The 27,936-nt window shown below is 38.2% G+C and overlaps 2 protein-coding genes across 3 annotated transcripts; one reads left to right on the forward strand and one right to left on the reverse strand.

The window, feature by feature from the left end:
* The first annotated feature begins 134 nt into the window (after positions 1 to 134).
* On the forward strand, positions 135 to 27,701 carry LOC106161641 (uncharacterized). 2 transcript variants are annotated; one of them, XM_086995021.1, is made up of 8 exons: positions 135 to 412; positions 1,682 to 1,887; positions 2,300 to 2,408; positions 2,858 to 2,995; positions 3,371 to 3,567; positions 3,895 to 4,180; positions 4,416 to 4,559; positions 27,022 to 27,701. In XM_086995021.1, the coding sequence occupies exons 1-8, from the start codon at positions 388 to 390 to the stop codon at positions 27,102 to 27,104; spliced, it is 1,188 nt and encodes a 395-aa protein (XP_086851147.1). In that variant the 5' UTR covers positions 135 to 387; the 3' UTR covers positions 27,105 to 27,701. The 2 variants fall into 2 exon arrangements, with proteins under 2 accessions (XP_086851147.1, XP_023932179.2); XM_024076411.2 differs by lacking the exon at positions 27,022 to 27,701 and adding an exon at positions 5,311 to 5,724 and having other exon boundaries at positions 142 to 412.
* Positions 7,786 to 21,818, reverse strand: LOC147759870 (uncharacterized). Its single transcript, XM_086995522.1, has 8 exons — positions 21,722 to 21,818; positions 21,278 to 21,424; positions 20,843 to 20,959; positions 19,297 to 19,533; positions 10,585 to 10,686; positions 9,816 to 10,112; positions 8,159 to 9,217; positions 7,786 to 7,982 (listed from the first exon to the last, which is right to left on the reverse strand). The coding sequence occupies exons 1-8, from the start codon at positions 21,816 to 21,818 to the stop codon at positions 7,786 to 7,788; spliced, it is 2,253 nt and encodes a 750-aa protein (XP_086851648.1).
* Positions 27,702 to 27,936: the final 235 nt, after the last annotated feature.

The following is a 27,936-nucleotide window of genomic DNA, read 5'->3' on the forward strand; positions in this document are numbered from 1 at the left end:
AAGTAATAAAGAATGGTATGGTATGATAAGGATGATATATGACGTCAGCGACCTCTAAGCAATAAGTGTTTGCATGCGGCAATGCAGTTCAGCAAAGGTCTTCATCATACTTCTAAACTGAACAGGGTAACTCGTGCGATGCGCTACACCTCGAACAGGTACAATAGGCATAATTAACAGTGATTTATTGCTGAGACGTTATTGGTTGAGGTGAGATAAACAAATACTAGCTTCCCTTTTAAGATCCGGGTGTAAATTTTATGGGAATTTCTACAGGGGAGGCCCAGTGTATATAGACAGCGTACACGGCATAAGATCAGGAGGCGAGAGCTACAGTTATTTAGTACATATTGGCAGAGAAACAGTCTCAGCAGTTGGTTGCGGATCATGCGGGCGTTGCTGTCTATTTTAGGTGAGCTGATATTACTCGTTCTAGTACTCTGGTATAAGTGAATGAGTGCTGGAGTACGTCAAAACGCTCGGGCCTGCTAGGCACGTGAGAAAGTAGGTGTGGCGGGTGAGGAGTGACATATTACGAGTATCACTCTGAATGAAATAACCGAGAGATCGTGATTTCACAGCAGTATTGTCCAGTTGATTCCGCGAGGTCTTTATAGTACTTCCTGGTGTAAATGCCGTCCTGGTGTCTCACTGCTGCACTTTATATGAGATGTAAACAGCTATCGTTATACAATATATTATAGCATGTCTGAGCAGTGACCTATATTGTATAAATTGACAGTTGTCTGTACTAAAATAGGTCACGGCCCGATTTACATTGGTCCTGGTGAGGATCTTTTTAATTTTCACGTATCGTTTATAAAAATTTAGAGCAAATGCTACATGTAATAACATGGAATGTCATATAGAACACATATCCTTACACGCACGTATACCCTTCTATTGGAGGTGGGTGTCGGTTCGATGTGCACATTCCACACATTCTATATGTTTATATAATTGGACTGTTTAACCATAGGGTCTTTTATCAAGTTGATTTTTACAGGCGGGTTCCTGTAACGTGTGCAACTATGGTGGGGGTTACTCACATAGACTATACTACAAGTACAAACAGTGTGTACATGTACCTACATATGTTACGTGACCGAGGCGATATACGCTTTATTCGGTTTTAGGGTTGTTTTTCTGGGTGAAATGTGTAAATCATTACATGTAGATACCGGGTACTTATGTGGTATTATTACCATTCTTTTTTCAACCATTGAACGCTCTTGAAAAAAGAATGGTATTATTACCATTCTTTTTTCAAGAGCGTTCAATGTTTGATTATGTAAAAGCCAATGACAAAGTCGTAAAAAAGTACTGTAACAATTTTGGTGGCAGTTTTTAAGTTTGAAATACATGTTGGGCATTCACTCGTATCAACTGCATTCACAAAGAAAAATGCAATCTGTATGACGGTTGAAAGCCGTTTCACCATCAATCATAATTAAAATAGCATACTGCAGTACAAGAAGGATACGTCTGTTAAAGTATTTTACTACAACTTATTGATTCAAATAAATCTTGCAATGCCTGAAAGTCCTACTGTATTCGTTAAAATACATAAATTCGATAACATTCGTCATTCTTTTTATGCACACATTTCCTCCTTAATATATATTTTTTTGTTTTAGGCCCTATTTAGAATTATTTATTTCTAAAGCAAGTGTTGTTTCAGTTATTGTCCAGTTGACTAGTGCCAGCAAGATTGATATTGGTGGTACGTCATGGATAAAGGATGTTTTGCTGACTCATTTCTCGTTCACGCGACATCCCGACGTGAACGTGACTGCAAAGATGGCGGCCCAGCTTTTTATTCAAAATGGGTTTAAGGCGTACGGATTAGAAGTTCTTACGAACTCTTTTCCAACAACCAGATCTGACGTAAGAACTATTGATTACATGTGGTAATAATAATGTTAAGAAAAAAGAAAATCAGTTTAACTTGGCGTTAATTCGGTTTGTCTTAATAAGTGCACCTGTCTCTGAACATTTCCTATAATCAATTAGAAAATTATTGAAATTGCATCGGGAATAATTACAAGGACTTATTGGAAAAAAGAAATCAAAGTAATGTACTTTCTAGTGGGCTAGTGGTTCAGTAATCTACTTAAAAGATGCAATTTAAGTACTGATACATTTGCGAAAAGCTATGCAGTATTCCTAACCATATTCAGATAAAAAGTCTTCCGCTCTGGGTGGTTATTTGACCAGAGAAAAGAAATTTGAAAACCACTACATAACTAAATTTTTTCAATTTCATCTTTTTCCTCTTCATTTTTTTTTCAAAATGTAGGTGACGGGATATAATTATATTGGCGTAAAACGCGGTTTGCGCTATGGGACAGCAGACGACAGGCCAGTCATGCTTCTTGCCCACTACGATACCGTCAGCACAACAGAAGGTAACACCTAAGGCTGCGTTCACATGGAAAATCTATTTTCTAAAAATCTAAAAATCTATTTTCGGTATCTTGTGATCACGGTCTGTGCCCTGATTACCCCGCGGCGTAATTACTGGCAGCGCCGAGAATTAATTACAGCTTTGGAAGTAACTGGCTCGCGCTGCCCGTAATTACGCCGTGGGGTATTCAGGGCACAGACCGTGATCACAAGATACCGCAAATAGATTTTTAGATTTTTAGAAAATAGATTTTCCATGTGAACGGTCCCTTAAGGCCCTTTTCATAACGAGCGTTATACTTCAGCGATTCAATCTGTACCTGTACGTTTTGTAACCGTGGACGCTTTGTTTAGATTACTCTTGTAGCCTACGTAATGTATACGTAATTAACTTAATGATTAATTTTCAATTAAATTTTGTTATATTTGAATATTTGTTTTAACAACCCAGGGGTGGACGACAACGGCTCGGGGATAACTGCTTTACTTCAGGCGGCTAAAGCTCTGACGTCAACAGGGTGCACCTTTAATTACACTTTGATGTTTGCTGCAGTCGACTTCGAAGAAGGGATTGATTTGGATAATGACAGTGAGTAGTATTTCAAAATAAATTGTATACGACTTACAACTGCATAAACGTCGATTGTATTTTGCAACATACCATAACTGTATGCAGCAGTAAGGTCTATCGCATATACATGTAACCCTTGCTTATATTGTTTTAAGAAAGGAAGGCGCGCGCGCGCACACACACACACGCGCACGCACATGCCTTCACATGATATGCATTTTCATCACAGTAATAAATGATACCAAACCACTTATATCAATCCAAAATTATATTCATTGGTTTCTAACACTGACTCAATACGGCCTAAACTCACTAATACCTTCATTTAACAAATAAAATGTTTTTGAAAAGCAAAAAGTTCTGGTTTGAAATGATTAAAATCGATTTTACAAGCCAATCAACAGTTCAGCTGCAGAGGTTTGTGTGGAAGCAAGTTCTTGGCAGACGACTGGCTACCCAAGTGGTTTCAGAACGTCAGCGCCCTTGACCAAAACAACAACCCAACGTTTCAAGGCGCCATTGTTTTAGAGACTATTTTGCATATCAATATGACCAATGACAGCCAAATCGTCCCAGGCGCTTACAGACCGGTAAGTGTATATCTCTGTGAACTTGCACCCCATTTTACACCAAACTGCACGTTAGTGTCTTTGGGTAAATAATTATGAAAACTTCAATGTATAAGGCTTAAAATATTTGGAGAAAATTCCTTTGTAGGCCCTATACAAGGCCCCTTGCAGATGATTTCAGTCACCATCAACACTTGCAAATGAAACAATAGCTCAACAGAAAATGTTTCTTCATTTGTCTTTACACAACGCTAAACAAACCCCGCAAACAGAAGCGGGCAGATTAATATAAAAACAACGCTTTCAGGGTAACCAACCTCCACAAATGGCGCTTAATTTCCATTGCAGTACTTCCCTGACGTCTACACCAGAATCGAGGCCAGGGGACGGAGGGGAGACTTTATCGCAGCCATGGGTCGAGAGGGTCAACCTGAGATGGCCTTGCTGGACGCATTCACGGCCAGTTGGAAAGCTCAAAGCGCGTCACCGGAATTTGACGTAGAGAGGTTTAATATGCCGTACATCTCAAACCTTACATATGACCTGGCATGGAATACTTATCGCGACTTGGTTCGCAGTGACCACTTGAGGTTTTGGCTGGGCGGGCTCCCGGCCATTTGGATAACGGATACAGGTGGGATATTTTGAATTGTATTAAATGTATATTTTAACCATTAGACTTATCCAGACGTGAATTTACAAGTTCACTCCCAACTGCTTAATACAATCAGAAATAATCCATTTACCTTAATTGCTTCGCCTTGCGCGAGGTTTCCGTTTAATGAGTTTCTAAATGTAATCACTGAGCTAGTTTAATGTTGGCCAAAATGGTTATTTGTAACGCCATTAACTTATATATTTCATACCAGCCAACTTCCGAGGTTCCATGAGAACATGCTACCACAGCCCATGCGACAACCGTCACCTAGCAACCGAGCAGAGCTTGGACTTCCTCGGGAAATCTACACAGTCATTGGTGGATGCACTTGCAGCGCTGGCTGAGTTCAATGTCTGTAAGTAAATGAATACGCACGATGGTTTTGCAAATACTGGTACAACTGTAACGTTAATTAGCCGAAACTTAAGTTAGGTCAACACCTACACCCACAACAATTACAGAATCCGCAGCAGGTATGGTAGTCTCGGTTTGTGATCTGTTAGAGAAAGATTACTTCTAAAGCTACTAGGGGGGTTCCACCTCTAGTCCTGCCTTGCTGCGCCGCGAGTAAATTAAAACTTGCGAATTGTAGATTTAGCAAGAGGGCAAGATGTTTCCTCGTTCCGAAGCAGGTGACTGCAGTTGTTTCATATCATTCATTTGTTGTTGTACGTACATGTAAGACCTCAGTCGCTCTTTCTCTCTCATATTTTTGTAAGAACTTCTGTCTGGAACATCATTCTGTAATTAAGTTCAGACCCGTAGCCAGCAATTTCAAAAGAGAGGATTATTTTTCTGAAAAAGTAGACCATTTACCATGGAAGCTTCATGTACCTAGATAATACTTAACTCTGAGCGGACCTTTTCCCAGCAAAAGGGGGAGGGGGTTCTTTCGACCCCCCGAACTCCGCTTCCCCGGCTACGGACCTGAAGTTGGTAGAGTGTGACTTACGAACTAATCAAATATTGCACAAAGGTATTTGTGAAGAAATAAAAATAAAACAAATTTATTCTTTCTGTAAAATTGGAACTCCAATATGTGCTGCATGCTTCATTCTTTTGAAAATCCAACATAAAAGTTAAAGGTCCTGTTGATACCTTTACAGGTACAATGTCTACGACAACCGGCCCCGTGTCCGGAAGCAACTGCGTCCATGTTGACTCCATGTTCCTCACTGCGGCGATTTATGCCATATGGCAGAGCCTTTAGTCATCTTTGACTTTTTTTCTCTTCGAAAATTAAGTGTTGACATATTACGTTTGTATATGTTGGCATACTATGTTAATGCCGATGGTGATTTTCACGTGATATACAGACTTACAAAACAAATGGCTTACTAGCGTTTTGAACATGTTTGAAAAGTATTACAATTGACTTGTAAATTAACGTTAAAGCTAACATATTTGTGACACGTGTTTTAAAGGAGTAATAATTCACATGAGGGCTTACAATATATATATAACCTATGTGTTTCATTCGCAAAGATAACTTACAAGCTAGCAAATACAAAACAAACCAATTTAGTTGTTTGTTTTCTTACGGACTCTTAATTCACAACAGATTTGTTTATATACTCTACGTTATTCTATTGAAATGACGTATTTAAATGAGCTGCAGACTTGACATTTGATATGAAATATTTCATTTTAAAATGTATGTCATTAAATATAAACTTTCAAACTTTACAAACTTTCATCTCTTATGAGCTACTTGAATAAAAGAATTTGTAATCAAAGAAAAATATTCCACATCAATGTCTGCATATAAAATGTACGTACAAGGATGGGTTATATTAAAATACATAGAATTAAAGTATGTAACAACAACTTACTAAACTTCAGATAATCCAAAGATCACAAACTATTTCAAAAACCAATTTGTAAAACAAAGAATTAAAAAAAAACATAATATAATAATGAACTCTTAGACATTTACTAATGTACATTTAGTGATTAAGTATTCAAAAACATTTTCGTAACCTTATCAATAAATTTTGATTGACTAATTCTTAAACAAGTATTAAATTAATGCACACTAAGTAATAAAAAGGGATAACAACTGTTCATTTTGACCAAAGATTTTCTTCGAGTAAACGACAATTTTCCCATACCTAACGATGGTTGACGAATCTTTTTCGAAAAAATTTGCCTTTTTGTAATTATATCTTATTATATCTGAAATTTCAAAAAGTAGCCATATATGGAGGTCATGTGGTCCATTGGCAAGCACAGTTTCCAGGATAATTGCGATTTCTACCGTTTTGGTAGTAAAATAGAATTTATTGTATTTCTGAGTTTCTAACAATATATTTATCTATATTTTCTCATACGAAGAATCATTCTCCCTTTAGGAATTTAAAAACTAAAAATTGGTGGAAAGATATCGATAAATTATATAATTAATCAACTTTTTTTACATTTATGAAACTATTCCACTATTCTTTATAAATTGTTTGCGCAATTCCCCGTAAACACTGCCTATACGTCCCCTCTTATACCTACGTGCAACTTAATTAAATGGTCACCCCCTTCACTTTACTTACTTGGACTCTGTAAAAATGACCCCCCCCCCCCCCCCCCCCCCCGCTATACGTTAAGCGTCGTAACAAATTTCAAATTAAGCAAAGATTTATGGAGCTAGTGCTTTCTCTCTATATATAGCCCGAGTGTCCTAGCTTCAACGATATATTTGTATCATATATTCTTTATGTTACGACGCAGTTACTAGCCTATATCCATGACTGTAACTTATTTGTGCAGGTGTATATCAATAAAGGTATCTGAATCTGAACCCTACGGTCCAGACAATGAGTGCCCCGCCCCGCCAGTTCTCCCAGCAGTCTCACCTTCAATCCCACTTCCGGTTCCGGTTTGTCCTCTTCTCCTTTCCCCTCTTGCCTTTCTGAACTTCATATTATCACTTCCTTTAATTACTTTACTTGGACCTTCTTCAATCGCTCTCTCCTCGACCCACCTAACGGCGTGCACGGCGTTGCGCTTCAATCGTCGGCCCCTTTTCCAGAAGCAATTTAGGTTTCTTCGCATGGGTTTGGTGTGTCGATCCATAGATAAGCAATCTGAGATCACGACGCTGCCGACGAGGCACAGCAAAATCAACATACCCGTGATACCGTAAAATGGTCCTTGCGGTGACTCTTTGGGTGGTGTCGTTTTCCTTGAAGACTTCGGCATGGCAAATGCGTTCTTCACCTCGGAATGGTCTTTGAAAATAAAGAAAATGTAAAAACGTGTACTAATTGCTATAAAATTTGAATTAACTCTCTATGAGGTGCTCTGAATAAAATTCATTTAAAAATAAATTGTTCTTAAATTCGAGACTGGACTTTTACCGTCTAATTTTACTCCATTATTCATCTCTAGGAAACCGTTTATACAAGTTTATACAAATGTGCCGGTACAGGGTATTATAGGCCTCTACTCGTTTTAATTACTAGCACACGATATATATATATATATATATATATATATATATATATATATATATATATATATCATTATCAATGTTTCCTCAAATACAATAAAATGGACACACATTAAAATAGCTTCATTGTAAATGTTACTCAACTGTAACATTCCATCAGCTCAGGCTCCCAGTGGCCGTGGCCATAACACGTGGTTACCCGCTGGCGCCCCCCTGAGGAAAACACTTTATCGTCTCTGCACCAGTACCGAATCTTGGTGCCATAGCTTGTACTATTGTAGGGTTCTACCTCCACGCTTGAAGAGTTCAGTAACTGATCACTTGGACAGATGACCACTGTAAATATAAATTAACATTTAAAATACTTTCGTAATCAACATACTTGTATTTGTTTAATGGACTTGAATTCTTGATTTAGGACACACATCTGTCGTCATAAATGATCCTTTAAATATGCCTTTCTTAATTCTATGTTGCTGAAATACTATGTTGATGAAACGTGTAATAATTACATTTACAAATATCCGGTCTCCACGTGCCGTTCTGGGAACATGTCAACGCCTTTGTTCTGGTTTTATCATTAAACCTGTAGCCGTCTTTGCACCGGGTCATCAGCGTGGTGTTTACACTGAACTTGTTCTTGTTTCCCATTGAATCGAAAGATTCTGTGTCCGCAAGGGGAGCTTCAGAAAAATTAACCTTGGATATGTTTAGAACGGACAGAGAGGCAACCGCAAATGGCAAGGCACAGCTGGCAACAGAGACGTTGGGCGTGAATTCTGTAAATGTTGGCGTGGTTTCAAGGGCGGTTGTCGTGGTTTCATAGTCGGAGGGCGTAGTTTGGTTGAAAGGAGGTGTATATCCGGAGAAGGGAGGTGTTGTCTCGCCGGCTGTTATGGTTTCGGTGACAAGCCGCGTGGTTTCGGTGTCTATAGGCGTGGTCTTCATAAATGGTGATGCATTCTCGGTGAGTGTGGGCGTGGTCTCCATGAGGTGTGACGCGTTCTCGGTGACTGTTGGCGTGGTCTCGGTGACTGTTGGCATGGTCTCCGTGAGGGGTGACGCATTCTCGATGACTGCGGGCGTGGTTTCAGTGACTGCAGGCGTGGTATCAGTGAATCTTGACGCATTCTCGGTGACTGTGGGCGTGGTTTCAGTGACTGTAGGCATGGTCTCCGTGAGGGGTGACGCATTCTTGGTGGCTGTGGGCGTGGTTTCGGTGACTGTAGGCATGGTCTCCGTGAGGGGTGACGCGTTCTTGGTGACTGTGGGCGTGGTTTCGGTGACTGTAGGCATTGTCTCAGTGAGGGGTGACGCATTCTTGGTGATAGTGGGCGTGGTTTCGGTGACTGTAGGCATGGTCTCAGTGAGGGGTGACGCATTCTTGGTGACAGTGGGCGTGGTTTCGGTGACTGTAGGCGTGGTCTCCGTGAAGGGTAACGCGTGTCCAGTGACTGTGGGCGTGGTCTCAGTGAATTTAGGCTGGGTGTCAGAGACACTGAAGATTGTGACGTCACTAGTGATGTCACCAGGGCTTGGCATCGAGGCACATCTACTGGAAGTAGGTGTTCCTGGAATTCAAACAAATAAAATCAATGCTTTCACTCTGAATTTAGAAAAAAATCCTTTTCCGAGCATATGATTATAGATAGATTTCACTCCCAAGATACATGTCAGTTAGAGTGAAAAAGAGTTCAGAACGATAGAAATGAGAAAAAAAATTACAAATATCCCCGTACAATTAAGGACCATGAGTAAACTGAAAGAAAGTTATAACCCCCAAAAAAGACACCAGTCCAAATATTGCTTATGTAATACTGGATGTACTTGAGTCTGTTTCAAACAGTCACTGAATAGCTTTTTTTTTTTTTTTTTGGGGGGGGGGGGTGCAAAAATAAAAATTAAAAGTGGACGCGCAAGTTCCTTACGACAAGACAGGAATGGCAGTTCTAAGAATGACAGTCCTAGAAATGCTAATCATGTTAATTGTAGTCCAAGCAACGGTAGTCCTAGGAATTTAAGTTAGAAATCCCACTAAATGAGTACAGGCTAGGGTTATAGTCTGAGTATCTGAGTTAATATATGGGGAAAATGTCAACTGTTCAAAGTAACTGAGAATTACAGACTACCGTTCCCAGCAGACCTGTCACAGTTTAATATTTACTATACCTGAGACACAGGTGTACTTGACTTCAAGGTAATTATAATCTCCAGGGCATTCATTTTGGAGTGACAAATCCAATAATGATATAGACCCGGAGGTAGTATTCTCAAACACTCCTACAACTTTCTGGTAAGCTTGGGTGGAATTGCAGGCTGGTAAACTAGTCACGTGGTATCCTGAGGACTCACACATAAACTGTAGCTCTCTTCCGTACATGGCATCTACTATATGGATGGTAGAGTTAACCGGACACGTGATAGTCAGATTATCTTGTCGACATGCTCTTGTGGTATTGTATCTGTCTGAAAATGAAACCAATCGGAATCGTGGCGTCAACCATGTGGATGACTTTTAAGGTTGTATATTAGCACGAAACATGCAATGATTGATTTTCTACCCGATCGTCCGAGCAATGTACAAAACAGCATCGCTTACATTGATAAATAGGGTCTGTGCATTTTCGTTACACGGAAATTGATTACGCCATATTACTTGTATAATGTACAGCATGAGAAAATGTTGATAGCCTCTACTTGAATGCACTACATGCATGGTAGTAACATGTTACATAAATTATAAGGCGTAAGTGAGGAAAAAAAAACATCGGAAGCAATGAATGTGTTCAATAGCAAACTTCTTAATCAGAACGGGTAATTAAGATCAGTGACCAGAGCGTCTGTGCCAACTTTTGGTTTTCACGCTTAAGTATAATTTTAATAAAACGTGAACACAAGAGGAAAGGTAGTCTACTTTGATGGTTATCACAAAACGTACCATAAACGCAAACGAACTTGTTGTCTTGGTCACAATGCTCTTGTAGAAATGTACCATGTGCACCAGTAATCTGCTGGAGACAATATGAAAACTCGTAATCAGCTGGAAGAGAAATGCCGATATCAATCAACCATTCTTCCATACACTGACAAGTCTTTGTGTTGTAATAACATTGCCCTGTTTATGATATTCAGTATAAATTATTTCGCACTTAAAGCAATTGTTGTATAAAATTTTATTTTACTCTGTATATTGCTCCAAAAGGAAAATGATTTCCGATTTTAATAATTGGCTAAATAAACTCTTATCTTATCTTATCCCTTTACTCAACACAAAAAATAGCATTTTTCTAACATCCTACATGTAATACCATTCTTTGGCCAAGTTTAACTTAGCTGGTTAAATTATAAAAACAATTCTATTTTGAAATCATACAGAGAAGTTCCGTTTCTTTTGTGGCGATGGGACAGCTTTAATTGATATACATATGCTTAGGTAATATTTGTACTTGTGTTTCATTTTCTTCGTGTGTCAATTTTTTATTCTTTAGATGAAATATCCCAACACTCTTCTAGACTTTTATGAGTACCATATCTGAAAAGTCTGTTGAATACTGGAAAGTGATGTATTTTACAAAACCACAATATTCCGTTTTTTTTAACTGTTTTTAAACTGTAACATGTCACAATTAAGCATTTAAAATCAGGCACTCTTTGACGTCCAATATTCTGACACAGCTCAGTTTTGGGAAAAAATTGAACAAAGAACTTTCATTATTCTAATTTTCATTATTGTGTTAAATTAATTTTAAAATTCCATAATAGAGCAATCTATTTTGCCAAATAATTTTGTGATATTTAAAAGTATCGACCTACCAGGAAGAATTTCTCTGTTAGGACAAAATTGCTGAGCAACACATGGGCTGTCACCAGATTTGAGCCAGTAACAACGACGGTCGTTACAGTAATGAATGTCCTCATTGGGGTTCCACGCAAAATTATCTGAAAATGCAATCATCACGGTTCTTCGTCAACAAGGATAACATGCATTAATATATATATATGTGTGTGTGTGTGTGTGTGTGTGTGTACAAAACGAATGCACAATACTATTGCGTGTAAGTAGATGCCGTGTTATTGAGAGAGAGAGAGAGAGAGATAGAGAGAGAGAGAGAGAGTATCTATCTGTCTTGACTTGGGCATATGATTTTATTCCACTGGTTTAAGATATATAGTAAAAGAGTAATGAAATACCACGTTTTTCAATGACATGAGTGTCTCTGTAACTGACACTTAAATATGTATATACAAATCACACATACAATCCAATCACACTAAGGTATTGATACAGAGTGAGTATTTAGTTCTTTACAAGTCCATAATACAATTTTGAGGTTTTCCGCCATTCTATTTGGAGACTGCTTAATTAACAATTAACTATAAAATACCTACCGCAACGTTTCTTAATAAAATCATGTTCTTTGTCGCGGACTAGATTTTCTGTCTTATAATGTAAATAGCAATGTAGTGTGGGTCTTTCAAAAGTGGCACCCTTGCACCTGATGTCACGAAGACATTCTTTTTCGCACTCATGAACGTTTGCCGTGCGCATTTCACGAAGGTTGGACCCATCGTTTCTGTATTCTGCTCGTATCGTTGAATAACAATCTAAAAGTAATGCATATTGGTATTTATTTTGTAAATACATACTGTTTGTTCATACAAATGCCCATGTCACAATCGAGAATATTTTTTATTCCCCATATTCAAATCAGAATCGACATATATTAACTAGTACACTGTATACAATTACTAGAAACAAAAGTGCATATTGTCAGACTGGTTTGGATACTTCTAGTACACTTACACCTCGTAAGTCAATTAAAGATTGCATGCAAATTACTTACAATGCTGGCGCATGCAAATATAATTTCTGGTCACATTGCAGGGGGAGTTCTGCCAACCCCACTTTCCGTCGTTATACTTCAACGAAACGCATAGTCTCCCATTTCCACAATCTTGCTGGCCCGGGCTCCAATATGCCTCTTCAACATTATTCCCTAACACAATTAAATCTTAATTGTTTTTAATCCGTTGATGTGCCTTTGACTGAACCGATGATACTGATACTGATAATATTGGTGATTCCGGATTTTATGCTTTTTTAATAAGGAGTAGGCTACGTGGGTTAATTTTGGCTATATCTACTCTGTTGAAAGTCGCGCTTTTGGTTAAATGAGGATATAACATTTTGAAATTTTTCAATTCACCCGATCGGCATACCTAATGAAATTTGAGTTAAATTATCTGGCCGTTTCCCAGCAGGCATAGTGACGTTGGATCAACGTTGAAAACAGGTTGGTACGTTGAATTGACGTTGATCTACCTAAATTCAACGTAAAATCAACGTTGATCCAGCCACGCCAAAACACCGTCATAATGTGAACGTTGTTTGATCTTCGTGATGCAAGACATGGATTGTAATTTAAAATATTAATTATTGAAAACGTGATACTTTGTTTATCAATACTGTAACTAACTTTATCAAAATAATAAAAAAAGGTGTTTTAAAGTTAAAGTGACAGTTGTTTTGTGTCTTTAGTGAACTAGTGAATTTTCTTAACTTGTTATTCAGAAATACATTCCAATAAACTTCCTTGCAAGGTCAGCTAACACTAGGATGAATAAGTCGCTGTAACTGTGATTGAGTGAAGTTAACCAAGTTGACAGTTCTCGGTACCCTGTTATAGATAGACAGGTTGAGGTGGCCCTGACTTTGTTTTATATATATATATATATATATATATATATATATATATATAAAAGACTAAACCTTGGAAATTCTAACTTAAAGGCCATACATATATACCCTACATATATTTAGCCATCAAATATGTCGTACTGCTAAACACATCCAGGCTAAAAGAGTGAACCATGCTTAGGTGCAAAACATGCTAAGGAGCTAAATGCGTTGAAAAAATCAGACAAAGCAGGCACTTGGATATTTTTACAGTGTACGTTATACATGTAATTGTGTACCTGTGTTTGTACCAAAAATAAAAACATTTCAGGTCATTTTAATGTCTTTTCATGCAAGAATGTTGTCTAACAACTGGGGTTGATACAATGTTGTTATCTAACGTTGATCCAACTTCCAAATCCAATGTTTATCCAACGTCTTATCAACGTTACGGTTCAACGTTGTTTCAACGTTAAAACAACATAATTTGCCCGCTGGGTTGTTTGTCTGTCCTTCCGTCTGTCTGTTTGTCTTTTCGTCTGTCTGTGTATCCGTCTGCCTGCCTGCCTGCCTGTACGTCTGCCTGTCTGTGTATCTGTCCTAATCGCAAGGACATAAGCATATAATTGCATACCATTTACAATGACCAACACTTCCAACGCAACACTTGGCTTTATTGCAACACATGTCATTTTCTTACACTAAATATAACAATACACAACAGATATTAAGATTAAAATCAAAAACACACTTTGAGAGAATGAAGAGTAGTTTTCATTTGGTTTCAAATTCATTGCATCAGCTGAAGGCGCAATTCACCGAATTCGATATCTTGTATGGTCTTCTCTGGCGTCACGCACAGCCTGGATTCTGCGATGCATGGAGTCAATCAATTGCCGAATTTCAGCCTGTGTGATGCGGTCCCATTCCTCTTGGAGTGCTTGACGCAACTGTGGGACTGTGGCCGTTCTGGATCACGTCTTCTCACTCGGCGACCCAGAATATCCCATAGATGTTCTATAGGATTATAAATCTGGGGAATACACATGTAAAGCCTCTCTTCTGGTCCTCAAATCAAGTTCGGTCCCTTGGTTCTAAACTGTTTACCAGAGGCTCTGTTCTGGTCCTACACCTGTTAATGTCCATCATGACGTGTTCTAACGTGTTCCCCAAACGTGTCCTTGGCTGACTCTCTTTTGGGCCCCAAACTTTTTCTGCGGTATAGTCTTCATTTGGAAACCTGCCAGTATGACTTTCGGGGGAGGGGAGGGGATTAATTACTTGCAGTTAAGCAACTCAACTAACGGACATTTGGTTGATTCGCGAGATCAACGGACTATCTGGCTATTATTTCACAGCATAAATGGAAAGATATAAATTGCAGAGTAACCTAGTGTCGCAAGGATACTACTTATAGTTATATATTCCCTTCATGCTCCCTCTTCCTCCCCCCCCCCCCTCCCCGGGCACTTGTAATTGATACTCCGTATCTTGATTAATGTGGAAGAATTGAAAGATGAAAAGAGCGCCCAGACGTGCTTTTGACAGGTCAGGTCACGAAGTAACGGATACGGCATCTCAGGCTACAAAATATGGCTTCACAAGACAGTGAACAAACTCGAGAAATTCCCCTCTCCGACAAAATTCCGAGCATATATGGTAACCCTGCTTCCTATATGTCTTTACAACAATTCAGTATCATTATACTGAATTCTATTACTGTTCTATTACTAATGTTGTATTCAACCATTTAAAAAAATTTAATATTTGAAGAAAATTTTATTGCAGGATTTTACAATATCACTACTTTGCACCATTGCTATTATATGGCGCAGAGTACAGGTTCCAAACAGGTATACCTGCAAACAGTAAAATTGTTTGATATTAATAAAAATATAAACAATAATGTTGATCATAATAAGTAAACCACTCAGCAGTCTAATTGGCTACGGATTATTGCCAAGATGTGTTTAGTTTATAACACTCTCCCCTAGTTCGGGACATTTACAGAATGTCTTGACCTCTCTCTCCCTCGTCATAAATCTGACATTTAAAATTAGTATTTCAATTCAGGATATTTACAGAAATGTGTGAACATTATATTAATTTGAGAAAGGGTATTTTACAGTGTTCGTAAATGTTACAAAGGAAATTACCAAAAATATATAGATTTCCATATTGAGAAGACATGTTCCTCTACTCCCCCTCTCCAGATTTCCTGGCCCGAGGAGCAATATGTTTGTCCTAAGCTCTGAAGCTCTGAACGCGCTTAATAGAAACCAGATGTGGAGATAGTAAGATTTTATTGCCCTAGCCAGACTACCGACTTTCCAATCTTACAGGTTGAAATTAGTGTGGGGGGGGGGGGTATATATCTTCTTAACCGAACCATGATAAAGTATATCAGTAGAAAGGTTCAACTTGACTTTTTTTTTAATTTCAAATCGTTATTTCATAACATAATTTAGTTGCTATGCCCTTATGCCCCCTCCCACCCTGAACTCTTGTAATAAATATTCATTTTTTTTTTTCATATGAAAAATGAGAGCGTAAATTAACTTATCCCAACTGCTCACGTTTTGCATAACGTTTTTATGAATGTTTCACATTACTTTAAATAACTGCTGACGGCTTTCCCTATTAGAGGGTACAATAACATAAGCCAGTGAAAATTAATGGAACGTATCATATTCTTATTTCGATATTTATCTTAATATATGTGGCTCACATTATCACTTTTTGTTGAAAGTTTTCTCACATCGAACTTAATTGGGTTGGAGTGTCTACATCTGTAGCGGTGCTTTAAAAGGTCATAAAGTGACCAATTTTTTTAGATAGCGTTATGCGGGACTTAGGTAACTTTTATATAAACTGAAAATAATATACTGTAGATTGATTCACAACTCTGCCGCCGGTCGAATGCAAGCTCATAAGGACCTACCAAAATTAAATGCCCGTGTCTGGTGCGAGTCCTCACACATAATTATAAAACATAGCAAATTACAGTATTTTATTCCATAAGTCTTGGTTATAAAATTATCAAAGGCATTCCAATTATAATTGACACATAAATTGTATTCATATTGTCATTTTCATCCACACAAGTGGATGCATATGTTACAGTGAAATAAACTAAACTAAACTAAACATAAACCATACCCCAACCAAAAATTAATCCCTGACAAAGCTTAGATGTAACGAATTAACACAATCTTCCAACAATCTGCTTAAAAGCTCTAATTAGTATTGGCGCTCTTTTGAATCTTTCCCTTGAAGTGGTAAATTGAAACGGGGATGTTAGCCTTTAATTTTGCCCAAGGGAGAACGGCGTTGTGTAACAGTAAATTGCATTGGTATGCATACTTATACTACGTAGTTATACTGGATCTTTCCTCTACCATTAGTCCCTCAAATTTACTTTGGTCAGATCACTGGGATTTCATGATATTCCCTTCACTGTACGCTCCTAAAGCAATACAATTGGGATGCTACATGTAAGTTGTCATCCAGTAGCAAAACATCACTTGAACATTATCCGAATGATATGGGATATATAGCTTGTGAAAGCCTAGGTATAAATACCAACAAGGTATACAGCTCATCTCTAAACCAGACCCGTCAATCAAACACACATTATCTTCACTTGCGTCTTAGTTTAAATGCAGTCGAACAGGCTATAAATACGAATATATTGCGCGTTTATTTTAGATCCGCTGATTCGAAAATAATATAATCCATTTCTACTACTTGCACAAAACGCCTACATTTTGGTATTTTTATAGTGACCATACCTATACCCTAAATCCTGAAAATTGAAAAAAAAAATTCTGAAACAAAATGCGTGAATGAATAAAGTAGCTAGACTATCCTTCATAGGGAGCTCTTTACATAAATTGCAGTATTAATAGATTTATAAAACGTATGTAGTAAAAAACCATTATACTGTGCCTATATAAGCTCTGAATCACTATAGTTCTTGACAGTCCAGTGGACATTTAGGAAATTCACGGGAATAAACGCGTCCATATGAAAATAAGAGCTTATACTAACTTGAAACGGAATAAAGAACGAGTGAGTGAGTGAGTACACCCCCACTCCACACACACACACATGCACACAATCACCCACGAATGTAACTGTCTTGAAAACAAGAAGAAGAGAACGCCATAAACATTTCAGAAGTATTAGGCATCCTAAAGGTAGTCACGCAGCAAAACATGAGTGTTCTTTAAAAAATCTGAGAATATATTATAGCAAATATAATACAATTTAAATAATTGAAATGCATTTCTTTCCAACATTCAGTCTACGTACGTTTTTTGGTAGCCTCTCAAAGTTTTAAACCTCAAATATTGGAGACCATAATAGAGTCAGCCAAGGACACGTTTGGGGAACACGTTAGAACACGTCATGATGGACATTAGCAGGTGTAGGACCAGAACAGAGCCTCTGGTAAACAGTTTAGAACCAAGGGACCGAACTTGATTTTAGGACCAGAAGAGAGGCTATACATACGCAGGCCAATCAAGACACTGAACATTATTCTGCCTCAGCTAGTCCGACATGTGGTCTTGCCTTATCCTGTTGCAGCGCTAGGCGATAAGATTGACGAGTGGAACTGCGACAGGGGTCAGGATTTCGTCACGGTAACGGGCCGCATCGAGGTTTCCATCAATGAAAATGAGGTCTGTCTTGTGTCTACTGCTTATTCCAGCCCAAACCATTACACTGGGTCCACCCCACGCTGCAGGATGGTAGCGTCAGCGTAACGTTCCCGTCGCCTGCGCCAAACACGCAGTCTTACGTCAGCCACACTCAACTTGAACCTCGATTATTCTGAGAAGAGCCCCCTGTTCCACCTGAGACCATTCCAGCCCAAATGTGCCCTTGACCATCGCAGCGAGTTGCAGGAGTCAACACCACACCACGTTGGATGTGCAAGTTGGCTTCGCGCAGACGGTTGCGTACGGTTTGGCCCCTAATCTGGTTCTGGTGACAACCTCTGGTCTGGGCAGCAGTGAATGTAACAGGCAGGAAGCGATTGCGTAGGTGCTGGAGGCGAATATGGCGATTCTTCTGAGGGGTGGTGACACTTGGTCTGGGGGCACGTGGTCAATCACTGGTGCTTCCTGTTTCACTATACCGGCTCCAGAGACGTGATATGGTCGCCATGTGGACACCAAGGTTCCTGGCAATGGCAACGTGTCTTCGCGACATTTCACCAATGAGCATACCAAGGGCTCTCTCTCGCTGATTTTGACCTAGGTGCTGCATGGTTACACGTTGACCCAGAAAAATGCAAAGGAATATTTAAATTGCCCATTGCCAGGCTAGTCAAATTTTGGAAGGATTGATCAGAGTTCTACTCAACCTTGGCGGGAAAGGCAAAATTCTAAACAATGTGCTATCAAGCGGAACGAGCTGCCCACACGAAAAAATCAAAACAATTTTCTGAGCTTTTAAAGGTACATACGAACCGAGCATCGGTGGAGTGTGGATTCCCAGTAACACATGTAAACCACTTCTACTAGATTCTTATATGACTCAAATAATTTCGACATGCCAAGGGATAAACTGAATAGATCACTCGATCGGCCATAAAAGACCTTTAGACTGCTCCTTTCTTTAAATTTATGGTTGTAAATTTAACCTACTTCCGTGACCTACTTTCCTGCCCCATTGACATACAGCTTAGAATGCCAGCAGAAAAATCTGTTCAAACATCACTTTGGGGTAAAATTAAACAATGCCTTTTGGTAATTCTCTTAGTTATACTACTTGTAACTATATGCTGGCATTTGGTTGGTTTTTGTGACAAAAAATTGACTTTGTATGCATCTTTAAGGTGTAGTTGATATATATTATATCATGACTCAAAACCAATATCCCATTTTATGTACATTAAATGTTTCAAAATTGTGTGTTGCGTTGGAAGTTTTGGTCCGTACAGATGTTTAAGTTCGAATGTCTTACCTGACGGCCACTGCCAATGTTCAGTACGAAATCCTCTCCTTGCTCCTATCCAGAATTCAATATCTGCGTGATCATTCTTTGTTAAGATGGCTGAGATAAAATCATTCATGTACTGGTCGTGGATTTCTGCCAACATGCCATCGTATTGCTTTACACAATGTCTTGCTGCCTCGGACCACGTGAGATTATAATCTTCGACGATATGAAAGGAATAGCCTATCTGGTATCTTGCTTGTGCTGAATTAGAAAAAATTAATTTCAATATAAGATGGACATTTTAAAACTATTTTGATATGATATTTAAGGGCCGATAAAGATTGTGATAAAGATTGAGCTGCTAAGACGCTGAGCAGTAGATGCTGTAGACGTGCTTATATATGTGCTTGATTTTACGACTGCTCCTTTTCGGGAGAGTTAAAAAAAAGGAGGGGGGGTAGGGTGAACCGTCGCTGACAAATGTGTTGCTGGAAGATCCCATATAACAATGTACAGTACCATCTAGTTTCACTGCATTCCTTGTCACTTAATATTACATGCAGGCGACTTAATGTGTGTGTCACAAATGCGACCATCTAACTGACGTAGATATGTGTTAGTGTTGTCGTGTTAGGAAGTGGCCACTTCCTTTGTCCAATTTGGCAAATGCAGGGAAGAACAAGCACTTGGCCAGACTACAGTATGTCATTACAATCGCTTTATGTGGCAAGAGTACTTGGAAACATTTGCTCTAGATTTCGACGAGTTCCAGTCCAAATTGGACGCAAAGAACAACGATTTATATTATGCAAATCCTGACCGAAACATCATTTTGGTGCAGGGCTCCAGGCCCACGTAACCATAAAACACGGGTCGTGCAAGACGCTCTGCAACATATCAGTATCCAACATATTGGTTGACCTATATATTCGACAGGACAGACCTCCGTGTCATAGAATATGCTTTATATATGATTGGTAGGGCAGATTGGTAAAACTGATTCTGCATATTTCGGTGCAACATTGTTCATAAAGCCATTTGTGAAATAAAACTCATCGTGTGGTGTCTTTTCTTATAATGGAAACGCTCACTTTTAGATATGCTTATAATATGCTTTGGATGTGATTGGTAAAGCAGTGAACGAGAGGCAACCCCAAATGCAAAAATAAAATACAGACAACTCTAGCAGACGAGAAATGACAAGTGAAATAGGCTCCCAATACCAACTTTAAAGAATCTGCATTGTGGCAAGTTGCACTCTTTTTCCCCCCTGAATCCAGCACTAAAGGGGTTCAGTTTAGATTAATTATCAGAATAAACAATCTCAGGGCAGACTATTCTTAAAAAGTTTTTAATTTATTGTTCTACCTTTACAGTCTTTTTAACGCTATGCAATTTTATATTTTTATTCAATTGTTAAAGGTGGTTATATCAATAAATGAATTAACTAACAATCCAGATTTTATTTTCATAATAAGCTATTTTAACCAGGTGGCATTGTTTGCTGTGTTAGCATACTTTTTAGTCATGTGCGTGTTTATGTGTGTGTGTGCGTATTCAGTTAACCTACCATATTCGCAGCTGGTTCCGCTAAATCCAGAAACGCAGGTACAAGAATAGGAAAACAGCCCGTCTGTGCAGTTTCCGCCATTTTGGCACGGCCCGCTGGCACACTGGTCTACCGAGTCTGAATATTAACATAATTTAATAGTGTTACTGCACTGATAAGTAACTTTTAAAATTTTGATTTAATTAATTTTTATTAAAGTACAGTACGTGTACGGACTTTCACAGGACAAAATTGTTCTGTTTTTGTCCCATCACTGTAATTTTTGTATTGGAATGAATGTCAAATTTCACTTTATTTTTAACGATAATGAATAAGGATGGAATAAACTAGTATTAATCCAAAACTATTTGGCATAAGCCAAACATAGGAACTGTATAGGTATAAACTATAACGTGAATACGTGCATTTGAAAGAGAATGAAAGAGAGAAACTCACCTGTGTAGTCTTGTGCAATGCATTTATTCATGGCTTCTGTCGCGTCGGACGTACTAATCAATGTATCAAATAAAAACAGGCATCTCACGTATCCCATGAAACGGCTATTGGACGGAATGTTTTCGCAGTCCCCCGTATATTCCTCACCTGTGAATAAGTGATTGTATGTGTTATGGACTTGATGCAGCTAAGCTTGCGGGGCTGAGTGAAAACAAACAAAATAAATTAACAAGCCAACAAAGAAACAGATTGAAACATAACAAAATAAACCCACACCATGTAATTGAGCACCTGTTCAGCAGACCCCATTTACCTAACTAATTGAAACAATAAATTATTTAATAACGTTACAAATCAACCATTTTGCTTTCATGGTATCTGGGTAATTTTGGGTGCCTTTAAATAGTTGGTTCGCATGTCTACAAAACATTTGAACACCATTACCAATGATAATGTCTCCGGACATTTTAAACGGTCCTTCAATGGAGGTCAATTTTGCTGCAGTCGGATAAGACGTACTGGTGCCGTAGCGTAGAGCCATAACCTGGCTGGGGGCGTCGTAAGTCAAAAACAACCAGGAATCCGAAGTAAAATTTATACTTCTCTCTGGAACGAATTTGTAGATGTCTACGGTTATGCGTACGCTTCTAATAAAAACAGTGCAAGAATTTTCTGCACAATATGTTCCCATAAGTCTTGCTTTTTTGTAAAATACGTGTATCTACAGTACCATTGGTGACCTGTCGAATTATAGAATGTTAATGTCATATCTTTTCTTTTACTGCTTATATATTAAAGTGTGTCCACAGTTCAAACATTAAGTGTAACGACTTATTTCTGGTGGACTGCATAGTCCAAATAAGTCAATTTAAACTTTGTTCACATTTTTTGTAATAAGAGTAAAACTGAAAACCGCCCATGTAGCAAACGGATGATATATTTTCTGGTTTCTTTGGATAACACAGTTGAGTAAATAAAGCGAACAGCAACCACCAAAAACGAAAAAAAAAACAGTACGTTTTTTTTTTTTCAATTCCATTTTTTCTATTTTCTACCACATGCTTGCTTTTAAATAACGCTTATTTTACCCACCAGGTGTCTGTAGTAGTCTGTGACAGGACATACACGGTGTCATTGCTGTAATGGCGTACCCCCCGGTGTCGATGGAGAGGGTAAATCCACCGTCAAATTGGAAAATGACAAAGTCATCAGAATCGAAGTTGCCAAAATTATGATGGCGTAGTTTGATCCCCACTGAATTATTATAAAATCACAATTAGAAATGCAAAAAATAAATCAACAAAAAACTTAATACTTAAAATAGAATCAAAATACATGTCCGTTTGGTGTGTATTTTTGGAACATGCGGTTTCTTAATATCAACTTTAACTGTTAGTCTAGAAACGTGTTACGATGTGTACACAATTAAGTACCACATTTTCGTCCCAATGAGAAAAAGGCATTCTAGTACTAGAAAGAAACACGCTAAACAGTATTGAAAAATACAACAGATAATCTTCGATACTAACTTATGATACTAAACGACCCAGTCATCTGGTATCGTCCCCCGTTAGCTATGGTCACGTCGCTAAAAGGCCACGAGAGAGAACTGGCCAGATACCTGGACGTTTCGACATCATTAAGTAATGCATCATTGCCACTGTCGCTTTTGTCTGCTCCGAGCGTGTCTTTGTGGAGAGGCCAAAAGCCTCGGAGGCTTGCAGCTGTACCTGCAATACACACGGTACCACCAACACTTTCAAGCAAAAATGCTAAATTACCTATATGTAAGAACCCAAATATCACAGAAACATGCTGAAAGTATCAATTCCTATTGAGTGAGGTTCTGTCAGTCATTTGCAGTTTCTATCAAGGTCACCATAGGTCAAGGTTATAGCTTAACTATAAGCTTAAACTATAGCTTAACTATAAGATCAAAACATTCAAAAATGTCATCATGGTAACATTTTGATAGCCCAGTGTCACAAAAACATATTTAAAGTATCAATTCTTACTAAGTGAGGCATTGCCTTCCATTTGAAATTTTTTCCTAAGGTCACCGAGGTCAGTGAGAAATACACCATCATTCCCCAAACATGTAATAAGCCGTCTTTGAAAATATAATATTATGATGTCAGTGGCCGCCCAAATGAAGGCTGGACGATCCTCTGTGTAAAGCTTTTCCCATTACCACTTTCAACGTCACAACAAGTAGACCCATTACATTAGCCACAGGATAGCAGTAAGATCCAATTAGAGTTGCCATTCTCCTAACTCACCTGGTGAATACCACAAGGTTCGGATCATGCCTATATATTGGTTTCCAGATTTAGCAGGTAATATGGGAACAAAGGACTACTATTTTAATGTTAAAACACTGGTGAGCGCACCCCATAAAACAGCACCTTCCAGCCTTGTCGCCCAGAACACACATTTTTACTAGGGTGTGTACTTGCGGTCAAGGATGTGCTCCCTGGCAAATGACTTGCATTTACTTGCAATATCCTAAAGACCAAGCAGCGGGATGTTCAGGACACCAGATGAAGAAATGACACTCCAAAGAGTTTTAACAACAAAGAGATGTCCTCGCGCAAGATAACTTACTGATCTGCCACTCAGTATCTTATTCAATGAATCAACAGCACAGGAAGAGGATAGCTTTCAGCCTCATCCATCCGTGATGGGGTTTCTTATTGAAACCACCAAGAATCAGCACATGGCACTTTTAACAACTTACATTGATGGCTGGTCTTTGATGGTCGTATAAGCAACCAAATACAGTTACTGAATAAATGTGCCAGTAAACATGCTATCAATCCTCTCTTCAATGTCACACAGTTACTCTCAAGTGGATAATACTGGTAAATACACATGACCAGAACGTTTTAGGTCAATCATTTGACAGACAAGAAGAGAGCCGATGCCTATAATATGTATTGGAATAAAGTACCTACCCCTGTACATCTAACCACAATGGGCCGGGCGTTCCATAAAAGGTAACGCTTGCCATGGACAATAGGGATGTATATTTTTCTCTTAAACTGTCTTTTGGGTGGTATTTTGATCACCGTAATATCAATTTTTTTTTAATAAAGTTTCATGATGGCCTGGCAATTACAGTAGGTCATGCTTGGTTCTCTTGTGACTAAACATTGTTACAGTCAAATAATTGGCAGTGCCTTACAAGGAATTGGCTTACTTAGATATATAAACATTTTAGGCATTTTCGCTTGAAAAGCCAATAACCATGTACTTGCATCATAACTTTGACCTCTGGTAACCTTAAATTACATGTACTTGCACCCGATCGGTGATTCCTCACTTAGAAAGAATTGGCACTTAACAAACAATGACATTGGGTTACCAAGATAAGATACCATGGCATTTGTTACTTACAGTTTCGGCAAATTGACAGACTGAACACTAACGCCAGCAGGGATATCCACGGTACACCTCCTCTTTTTAGCCTCACTGCCATCTCTACAAACAAACAAACACATGTTTACATGTAGTTTCCACGTACAATCTTCTTTTACACCCGAACATTTAAACGTGTCAAGTTTTAAAAGAATGACTTTTACAAAATGCTGTAAGCCATAAGCTTCAAAACACTAAAAAATGACACTGTACATATTGTATGTAGAGTTTTCGAAGATAAAGAAGATCTGGTACTTGCGATGAACACATATGCAGAATCAGAGAGAGAAAGAGAGAGAGAGAGAGAGATAACTATAAATGAAATCACAAATAAATACGTATCGACTCTCACAAAGGAGAGTGTTGATGTTCACATACCTTTTGCGTCATTGACATCCGAGGAAACTCGTATCTGTGACTGCAAAGTGGTTCCCTGGTTGTTAAATGCATGGGGCACGATACCTTGGTGTTTATAAATCCAGTTGTTATGTTGAATGGAAAATCGTAACTCTTCTCTTGCTTTAAATAATTCATGGAGACCGTCTACTTTTTTCGCGACATGCATTAATCTAGCAGTATAGAGTATGCTTCTGCTGCCGTTGGACTTGCACACTTGGGTAATTCATTTACAAACGATATGCCAGAAACTTACAACGGCGTACTTTAGTGTATGATCGCTCCACTGACAACAGTTTGGAAAGTTTGTATTGTTCTGTATTTGTAAAAACAACTAAATGGATCCGATTCACTTGAAAATCCAATCAGATAAATACTCATTGAACAGACAGACTTAATCACTTTCCAAAAGGGGAGAACAGACTAACACTAACACTGAGAAATAATATTCTTGATTTTTTTCGCAATGGTTGACATCTTTCATCCCCCATCTGTTTAGTCTATTACTCATGCACCGCGACCCAATATCTGATGTATAGACGTTTAATTACAGATTGATGTGGGCCATGACAAACAAACTTTAACTGCCACCAAGAGATAGGAAGTATACCGAAGTATTTCAAAATAATAATAATAATAATTATTATTATTTTTTATATTTATTTTTATGCATTTGTGAAAATGAATATTTTAAAGATGTTTCATCAACATTCAGGGATTCAACCAACACATTTTCTACGTTTACAATAAGTGTAATTTAGGATTCGGAACAAAAATAGGCCAGACCTTATGGAGGCTGTGGTGGACATTATTGAGCTTAGTTTGTAAAATGTGAGAAGAATAACATACCTGGCTGAGCCGCTAATAGAAGCACTTACTTCCTTCACAGAGAGAAGTGTTGCTCATCAGTCCAAGTGACCCGAGGTTATACATTATATGGTTAGGTTTATTCTTTCTTTCTTTCTTGTAGTCGTGAAATCTTCGTTCTTTAAACCCAAATAGTCTCTCTGTACTATGGTTCTATGTTGTGATTTACAGAACTGCAGCATAAATTATATACCACGGTTTCTCCTCGGTTCCAGGTGAGAAACTCAAATGCCAGCTAATTGATATCCCATATCTTACTGACGAGACTGATAATAATAATGAATAATATACGTATGTCAAGTGCAGGACATGCAAGGTTGTTTTTGCCAGGGTTAGTGTGATGTGACATTTAGAGTGTTAATTTGTACTCAGTAAAATCTGTATTATTTTCTTTTAGCAAAAGGGTGAGTGGCAAAAGTCTGTTTAAAGAGTTAAAACCCACACAAAGAGCTAACTGACAAACATTTCTTGTGACAAGCAAGAATGATAATTTCGTGATATCATTTCTCAGCAGCTTTTGCCAATATTTTGAAAACTTACTATTGTGCAGTTTTTTTCTTGTGATTAAGGAACGATTCAAATCCTAGAGACAGCTTGCTTTTGGGGCCTATTTTTACTGTTAATTGTTTACAGCCATACATGTATTCAGACCTAGCTTAGGATCGTCTCATTATGTTAAAGTACGTCAAGTCGGGAAGGGTAGACTGTACTTCACTTTCTTTTTTCATTTTTTCAAATCATTTTAAAGTCTAGTTCAAATCCTAATTATTTAGATCAATTAACCCATAGAAGTTTGCAAAAAAAAAAAAAAGAGAGAGATTTTAAACTTGCCAATTAAAAGCTGCAAAACAAACATTTAGCAGCTGTCACTTTTTTATTTTCAACATGATGATTTTTATTATTTACGAGAAAATGAATTTTTGTTAGAACATTTTCTAGTCTGAGCAAATTAATTTAAAAAGCATACAAGTAAAGAAAATAGAATTCATTTTCCTTTTCCTCAGGTGTTTGAAGATGGTATCAAATCGAGCTAACTTCTGTGCTTCTTTTCATTTCTTCCACAGCGTGCTGTTTCTACACGCCTTTGACGAGACAGAGTTTAGCGGGGTGGAAACAAAGGTGCAATGGCAAGTTTTCATCCCGTTAAATTTCTTCAGTTCCTCCCACACTCTCATACTCTCTTAGTACACACGATTGCTAGAAAAATATATACACCATCCAATGTGGCAGTGGCAATAAAAATATACCACATAACATCGGATACAGTGTAACAAATTGGCAATGAGGTACATTTACATGAGGAACCGTTTTCTCGACCCTTCCGATCGGTCGGATGTCAGTGACGATTTCGAATGCAATGGCGTTCATCAACAGGAAAAAAACAGTAAACTTCTATGGAACAGTACAGTAACAACTTGGCATCCGACTTCGTTGCCAGGGAAAAAAAGTCTCATTAGGAAGGGACCGTCGATATGAAGTGGTCGAAAACGAGGCAAAAGTCTCCCTGGAAACGTCCAAAAGACGGCAACACACGGATGCAAGACAAGCCTTATAAGAATACATAAAGATGTTAGACTAAACATATTACAAGAGAACAGTTATATTAGCTCTGTATGTATCAATTTAAATTATCGTTTTTCTTTTTATCAAGACCTTATAAAATATGTGGGTATTACCTCCAATATTTCTGTGACTGTCAGTCACCATCATCAGGAAGTAAATGACTAGGGTCATGGTTATTATATTTCTATGTGTGTCTATATATTTCTTTTATAATGTATTTATAGTGGAATTTAGAGCCCCATACGAAGAGTATTTATGATTTCCATATGACAAGTATCTCTGGTACGGTCTACAGGTGGTGGATAGGATTCCTAGTTTTCAACCAAGCGGTCCGGGTTTGTGATATTTAAATTTTGGATAAAGATTTTTGATCCTGTGAATTAAAACGTGCTTTTCTACCCAAATCTAGTTTGATA

This window comes from Lingula anatina, chromosome 9 (assembly GCF_051362555.1).
Source record: "Lingula anatina isolate TDL-2025a chromosome 9, LinAna3.0, whole genome shotgun sequence".
NCBI classification, from domain to species: domain Eukaryota; kingdom Metazoa; phylum Brachiopoda; class Lingulata; order Lingulida; family Lingulidae; genus Lingula; species Lingula anatina.

Coding starts and splice junctions, on each gene's coding strand:
- LOC106161641 (XM_024076411.2), top strand. CDS start 388: ATGCGGGCGTTGCTGTCTATTTTAG. Junction 413..1,681: donor GGCGTTGCTGTCTATTTTAG/GTGAGCTGATAT, acceptor GTGTTGTTTCAG/TTATTGTCCAGTTGACTAGT. Junction 4,181..4,415: donor CATTTGGATAACGGATACAG/GTGGGATATTTT, acceptor ATTTCATACCAG/CCAACTTCCGAGGTTCCATG.
- LOC147759870 (XM_086995522.1), bottom strand. CDS start 21,818: ATGGCTCTACGCTACGGCACCAGTACGTCTTATCCGACTGCAGCAAAA. Junction 20,960..21,277: donor CATTGCACAAGACTACACAG/GTGAGTTTCTCT, acceptor GTTAATATTCAG/ACTCGGTAGACCAGTGTGCC. Junction 7,983..8,158: donor GAGACCGGATATTTGTAAAT/GTAATTATTACA, acceptor TTATATTTACAG/TGGTCATCTGTCCAAGTGAT.